This window comes from Montipora foliosa, chromosome 2, assembly GCF_036669935.1.
Source record: "Montipora foliosa isolate CH-2021 chromosome 2, ASM3666993v2, whole genome shotgun sequence".
Lineage (NCBI taxonomy): Eukaryota > Metazoa > Cnidaria > Anthozoa > Scleractinia > Acroporidae > Montipora > Montipora foliosa.
In genome coordinates, this window is record NC_090870.1 from 30,760,173 (window position 1) to 30,767,672 (window position 7,500).

Sequence of the window (7,500 nt, forward strand, 5' to 3'; positions counted from 1 at the left end):
ACTTGCTCCCAACCGAGTGGCTTCATAGTTCAGTTGGTTGAGCATTGCACCAGCATCGAAGAGGTCATGGGTTCGAATCCCGTCGAAGCCTCCTGAATTTTTCATATTTCCGTAACAAACAATAATTATTGCTTTATTGTCCAGATGAATGCCAGGATGACTTCTCTTTCTCGTCTAAAGATTTTTCTGCTTGAAACTGTACAAAATGAGGGGTGGTCCACGGGGGTAGTCCATGAAGGGGTCCATAGACTGGGTCCACAGTGGTGGTCCATAGTCCTGGGGTCCATGTTTTGTATACGTCCTTCGTGGTTATCAGTATGGCCACTATGATGTATAAATGTTTTAACCAAAAAGTGGTCCCAGAATACAGTACCGGTTTAAGTATTAAGTTGCCAGCCCTGTCTTGCTTCTTGATCTCAGGCCTTCTTCGCAACTGTTTACAATGTACATGCATGTTTCTGTTTAACTGTGATGATCTTCAACTCTCATGTATTTCAATATAGTTTCTTCAATTCAAACTTACAGGGGTTGTAATAATAATACATGTAATAATGTTTTATATTTTATTCTACATCATTCACTAAATAAACTTCATTGGAAATGAAAGCCTTCGTCGATGACATTAAGTTGTCTTTTAAAATAGTTGTTTAATGGTACAGGGTAGAACCAAGGACCTGTTCAAGGATTTTCTTCTCAAAGCTACTACATAATTGTAGTCCATTTCACTTTTCAATCTTTCATTTTTTTTTTTGTAATTTTGCTATTGTAACAAAATAATAAACTTTGAAAATCACCATTGGGTTATGTCAACTGAAGGTAAATATTAGTATTGTAAATTGTGTATAGTAAGAGGGGCTTTTTAAAAGTGCACATGATTGAAGTGTGTAATTTTTCTGTAGGTCTCTGTAGTTTTTAGCAGGAACATGATTAGAACCTTTATCAGCATCCTGAAGTCAACTCAGAGTTTCCTCTACAAGGCTGCAAAGGAACTTGTAAGTGAGAATCAAAATGCAGTGAAATGACAATAGTGTTTGGTGGGTTTTTGGATGAAGATAAAGTGCCGCTCAAAGATAATTGAACCTGCAGCAAACACTTTCAATGCCTTGAAAACAAAGAGTCAACAACACGTCGACTGTACATGTGTTAGTCTACTGTATGAGACAATTTAATTTCCAAGTCAATAATTACTGTAAGTTGTGTTGCTCAGTGGACAGGTTAATGTCCCAAACCCAAGTTTCTATAATAAAATTATGGCAGAAGTGTTCTTAAAGAATGTTACTGTAGTCTTAATCTACAATGTGTATGCATGGATGTGATCAGCAATGCTTTTTTTGGAATTCAGACATCATCTCTTCCTGTGTTGGTTAGTCAAAACAAAGACTTGGAAGTCCCTGCTTCATTACTAGAACAGCTCTTGGGAGAGTAAGTAATTAAGTACATGTACATGATTGTATAATTTGTTTGTGAGTTTTAGAAATTTTTTCCCTCCAATGTACATGTATGTATTTTTTTAATCCATGAAAAAAGACCTTCTTACCGAATGACAGGAGGTGTTTCAAGCATTTTTTCTTTTTCACCTGTCACAGTAGCTTGAACATCCATGTAAATGTATTAACTCACAAACACTAAGTTGTATAGACATGAATACTATTTTGCTCAAAAAAAGCCTATAACAAGGACACAAGTTGCCTGCCAGCCATGTTGCGAATTACAAGGTTATCCTCTGAGGGGAATGGAGTTGATCTACCGTATAAAGTCATCTAAATAAAATGTTTTGTCTGTCCACATGAAAATGATGAGTAGTCTTTTTTTCCAGAATAATTATATCAATTTGATATTCTCGAGAATTTTTGGAAAACCTCCATTTTTACTGCTCAAAAAGCATCTGGAAAAAAATGTCCAATAATCAGACATAGAGTGCAAAAGGCCTAAGTTAACATTTTCTGTAAGTTCATGTTTGTGACACATTACATGTATGTCTGCAAGAGGTCATTATTAATTCATTTTGCTTCATTATTAATTAATTTTGCTTCAAGAATCACACGTTACATAATGTAGCTTTGTATGATCTGGGATAGGAGTTTAGTGTTTTAAACATTGCTCAATAAAAGCCTGTGTGAGTCATGGAATGCTAAGTTTTTCTGTTCATGAAAATAACCCTTGAGTCAAAGCATTGCTTGTGGAGGACATATTTGAAACTGGAAGGGCACAGTGTATGCTAAATTTTAAAACAAGACAGGTGTGCAGAAAATACTACTTCAAGTTAGTTGGAGTCGAAGACAAGCATTTCATTGGCCCTCACATTGCACTTCAATTCCTAGTGCAGTTTGTCACACTGTGCTTAATCAATCCATTATTTTGTAGGAATGGAATTGTGCATTTTGACAAGCTTACCAAAACTGCAACTGTGGAAAACTTGTTTGGAATAGTAAGTACCGTAAACATCCATTTTCCACCAATACATACATGTAAGGGCATATGCAATTCAAGGTTTCAAGGTTTCAAGGTTTTTATTTGCCATGATTACATATAATGTATCCAATTTAATAAACAAAATACAAAAAATTGTAAAAAAGGCGAGGAAGCCCATAAAGAAACTATAAGAGCTTATGGAGCTATGGGCTTCCTCAAATTAGACTAAGAAATTAAGTTTAAGATAGCACTGGGACGTAATACAATATATTATTAAAAAGACGAAAGAGTGCACACACACACATTTATCCACAAAAATACAAAAGCGTAAATACTTCAAAGAATTTGATGCTACTAACGATAAAGAAGAAATCTTTTAAGGTTTTTGCAAAACTGAGCGGTAGATCCAGATGACTTAATTTGACTGTCAAGAGAATTGAAAAATTTAGGGCCTTGGAAGCGGATTGAAAATTTTCGTATATTAGTTCGAACTAATGGAATATAAAAATTGGAATTAGATGAGTTTCTAGTGTTATAAGGATGAATGTAATTAGCCAGTGTAAACATGTCATTAAATGAATTCGGAAGTAAACCTTTAGAGAAGAAAAACATAAACTTGCCTAAATGAAACAAAACAATATTACTAAATTTTAAAACTTCGAGATCTCGAAAAATAGGATCTGTATGGGAATCAAAGGGAACTTTAGCAACAATTCTAATTGCTTTCTTCTGGAAAGTAACTATTCTTTTTAAGTTAGAATTATAGGTCAGTCCCCACACAGAAACACAGTAAATTAAGTATGGATAAATTAAGCTATAATACAAAATACGAAGAGAGACGGTAGAAAGGCAAAAATGATGATGGTAAAATCTTTTCTCCTTGTACTGTAGCTCAGGGGAACTTGTAACTCTTTTCTTCTTGTAGCTCAGGGGAAGTAGACCACAGACGCTTTTAGCTTGGTTGCTGGAGATTTTTGACCGAGGATCTGTTGGTGCTTCTAAACCAGAATCAAGGTAACAAAAGAGTTAATTTACCTTATTAATTTCGTACAATACAAGTAAAACCTTTGCATGATAGAGCTAGAGACTGTTTGAAGCTGAAATGTACATTTGTCTTCACTGACCTGTTTCTGGAGTGAGAACAAATTGAATAGCCTCTAGATTTCTTGTTTCAAGAACTGTAATCAAAATTTGAGATGACTTCCATACCTTTAATTATTTCTAACACACTAGTTTTATTCTTATGTATATAAAGGTGCTGTAACACTGTGCATGGCAATTTTTCGTGCAGCTTTTCTCACAACACCATAGAGAGACAAGTTGCAAGAAGGACTGCCCAAAGTAACTAATCCTTACAATGGCCAAAAACGTTGCGAGAATAGTTGTAGAAACCGTTGTGGAAAGTAGAATGGAGTTCTACTTTCCACAATGCTTCATGCAATGTTGCAACAAGAATGTTTTCACTCATTGTGTATTGTAACATCTGTCCTGGGACTTGTGTTACAATGGTTTGGGGCACCAGCCAATGGAAATTTTCTTGTTCATTTTCTGTTAACTCATGTGATCATCGAAAACGAGACAATTTGCGAGAAACTTTTTCTAGTACAACACCCATCAAACTCCAAGACAAGTTAATGCAAGAAAAATTGCCAAGTGTAACAGTGCCTTCAGTGCAATCTGATACAGGCAAAACTTTAAGGGGATGGAATTTTTGCACTCTTACTTCGGAACAGGCCCAATCAAATGCACCGTAATGAAATACAATTACCTACAGTAGTTTCTGTGTATTAAAAGTACAGTAATAGTGCCATTAGCGTTATTGATTAATGATAATAACATTTGTTTAAATTCTTTTTAGCCCCATGGCCATGACAGTGGAATCTACCAGGATCATTGTATTAAACCAGGTTTGTGCAAGAACTACTTGTACATGTATGGTACACACACTTATAAGTGCGGGGTGCGAGGCTGGAGATTTTACTGTCTGTCAATTTATGATTTATGATACACTGTAATACAGTGTAATTATTGAAGTCTAATACCATGCTGTATATTGCTGTTTCAGTGATTACAAGTAAATGCTAATGTCACCACAATAGGTTTAAACTCCTCAAATGCATAACTGGAACATCATTGAAGGTGTCATTTTAGGGCTTTTATTTCAGTGATCTTTAGTTGAGGGTAAAGTCACCAAGGCCTCGTCCACACGTACCTGGATATTTTGAATCTGCAACTTTTTTTCTTCGGATTCGAAAGTTTTCACCTCCACACATAACATATTCAAATCTAATTTGCCCATCCACAGGTATCCGGTTTCACTCTAGTATTCAGGACTCCTCTGTGACTATCGTCTCCAGAGAATGCGCCATCAGATTTGCAAGTTGGCGACAAGGAAAGCAATAGCATTTTGTTCAGTGGCCATGTTGAAGATTTACAAGACTGGATCTGAGTTTGTAACTTCATCAGATTTGAAAATACCTGGATTTGACTGTCCACATGATTCGAAATTCTTTGTGTATTCAAAACTTTCCACTCTGGAGAGCGGATTTTAAAAGTTGCAAATCCGCAAAGAAAAATTTGCGGATTCAAAAATATCCGGATACGTGTGGACAGGGCCGTAATTAGGATGACAGGCTTTCGTTATGTAGTTACACAAGCATTTGCCTCCCATGTGATCCATGGTTGCATCTTGTGTGATGCTAGTATTACATTTTGTGAGTTTATGATTGATTCAAGAGACTTTCAGTACGATCCACCTAGAATTTTTTTGTCATCATCAAGTCCATTAATAGGGAGCTTACGAAACGAGGATGACGACGGCTACGAGGACTTTATTTAAAAATACAAGTTCGCGTTATTCGTATCACTACGAAACTATTTCATGTCGTTTCGCGTTAAAAATGTCTAGTAACTGTCGAGGAATTAAACTGGTGTGAGTGGGTTGGAAGCGTAGAGAGAGAACTGAAAATTCATCGTCATGTGCTAACATCCCCCACAGAACCTTGAATTTGGTCATTTCACGTCGTCATTTAGGAGATGACGACAAAGAAATGTACCAAAATGTAAAACGCACATGCAGAGCGTGAGGAGCAATTGTTTTTGCTCACTAAACCTATTGTTTTGTAGCGTCGTCGTTGCCATCGGCATCGTCATTTCGTAAGCTCCCTAATAGTGCGTAAACATACAGGTTTCACTGTGGTTGGTTTTGAACAGCTTTTTCAGTTAATCAAAACAAAGACAGATTTCGATGAGGGTGACAGGATAAAACAATCAGCGCTGTTTTTCCTTCTTGAACATGCTTACTTCGAAGCAGATTTTAAGGTACTGTATTAATAATGATATTCTATAGGTGTAAGCAAAAGTAAGATGTAACCTTGATCTGTCGGTCCTTTTTGATTTTTGCATAGTTGAGTGCATACAGTACTCTTGTCATGTATGAATTTCTATTGTTTTGTTTGATCATAATAATTTATAGATGTGCTATTCTGTGACAGCTAAAAGAAGTCTTTACTATTAGTAATACATTATTTCTTCCTTGATTTTTCGAGACTCAAAAAAAACTTTAAAGAACAAGTGGAAACAATCATGCCAGATTATTTTAAAAATTATTTCAAGATCATTGTTCTGGTTATATCACTTCCATCATCTAATTGAAAAACATACAATAAGAGCTCTTTTTCATTCTTTGGTACATTTGTAAGTTTTTCCCACGAAAAACATTGCATGTCTCCTAAAGACCTCGTTGAACATAACATTATTAGTGTCTTAAAGAACGTGCAAAAGTACTTTCTACTGTTTGTTAACAAGCATAAACCTATTCTTACTGTAGAATTATTTCTTTTAATATTTTTTTTGCTTGCGTCTTGTTCATCATCACCTTCAAAAATGTTTTTACTTATCATATTTTACACTCTCCGACGTAAATGTGCATTGATGCAAATTATATAAATTTTCTTTCCATTACTTGATAACGACGAAAGTTGCCGTTGAAACATCATTGCTTTTAGCACTTATTTTTCTCATTAAAACAAAGCAATTTTACCCAAGAAAAAGTGCAGAGAACACCACATTGCATCTGCCCTTTGCTGAACACAGTTTTATTACCATGCAGAGCAACTGCAGTTAGTCAGTAGTTAGAGCGGTTTTCAATTGAGTGCATGTCTGCGCTCGGTCCGTACGCCATGACGTCGGGCCAAATATTTTCCCGTCTGGCCCTCCCACTCAGTCAATAAGTACATAATATTTTGCCAGGCAGGGTGTTAAGCAAACACACTTTAAAAGTATGAAGATCATAGTACAACTTTAAAGCAGGACATTGTGTGCTCTTTCATCCAGGTCTGTGAATTCACTGTCCATAGTATAATTTGAACGGTGATGTTGTAATGTTGTGCACTATTTTCTACAGGTAACTATGAGCCCATTGTTAAGACAGACATCTGGACAGAGATTTGTCAGCGCCATGAGAGAACTTTCATCCCGCAGAGAGATGAAACAGGTTGAACTTTATGAAGTTGTCCAACATGCCAAGGTAATCTTAAATTTTTATAAAAGTGACGACACATTTGAAATTAAATTTGCAAGACATGTTTCGGTCTTGCAGTGACCATCTTTAGTTGAAAGTAGAATTAATTTGAAGTTACATTTGAATTTATAATATGCTAAACAAAGATAAATAACAACGTGAAATAAATTGGGAATCTAACAAAATAGCCAAAGGTAACAAAAAAGAGTGTACAATGGAACATGTTGATTAGAACGAGAGAGTTAAATTAACATGATATAATTGCTTATTTATTTAAATTCTAAATTGACAAGGAGATCTCGTGTCCTTTCAAGTTGTCCTAATACTTAGAGGGGATATTTAGTGGACTTGGAACGAAGGGCATTGTACGATACAGTGGTCATGGGCTCTGGAATTGCATCCAGTTGCAACTGGCTGGAATCCCACTTCAACTACTGGCTGGATGTTGTATACGTATTCCGGAATGGATAACAGACTGTATTAAGGAGGGGTGCTTTGGAACTTGCTTGATGTACATGTAAGCGTATTTCCACTATCAACAAAACAATATGGTTTTTTTGACAAAA

The 7,500-nt window shown here is 35.8% G+C and overlaps 1 protein-coding gene across 3 annotated transcripts in view; it reads left to right on the plus strand.

Moving 5' to 3' along the window:
• Positions 1-7,500, plus strand: part of LOC137992836 (uncharacterized) — a 53,424-nt gene that overhangs the window by 15,449 nt on the left and 30,475 nt on the right. For all 3 annotated transcript variants that reach the window (XR_011121751.1, XM_068838371.1, XM_068838372.1), the window contains exons 9-15: positions 900-992; positions 1,343-1,422; positions 2,365-2,428; positions 3,338-3,426; positions 4,271-4,319; positions 5,626-5,733; positions 6,818-6,940. Coding sequence is in view for 2 of the 3 variants with exons in the window: in XM_068838371.1 (XP_068694472.1) it covers positions 900-992; positions 1,343-1,422; positions 2,365-2,428; positions 3,338-3,426; positions 4,271-4,319; positions 5,626-5,733; positions 6,818-6,940 (606 nt within the window). In the remaining variant the exon portion in view is untranslated. The remainder of the gene's footprint in view (positions 1-899; positions 993-1,342; positions 1,423-2,364; positions 2,429-3,337; positions 3,427-4,270; positions 4,320-5,625; positions 5,734-6,817; positions 6,941-7,500) is intronic.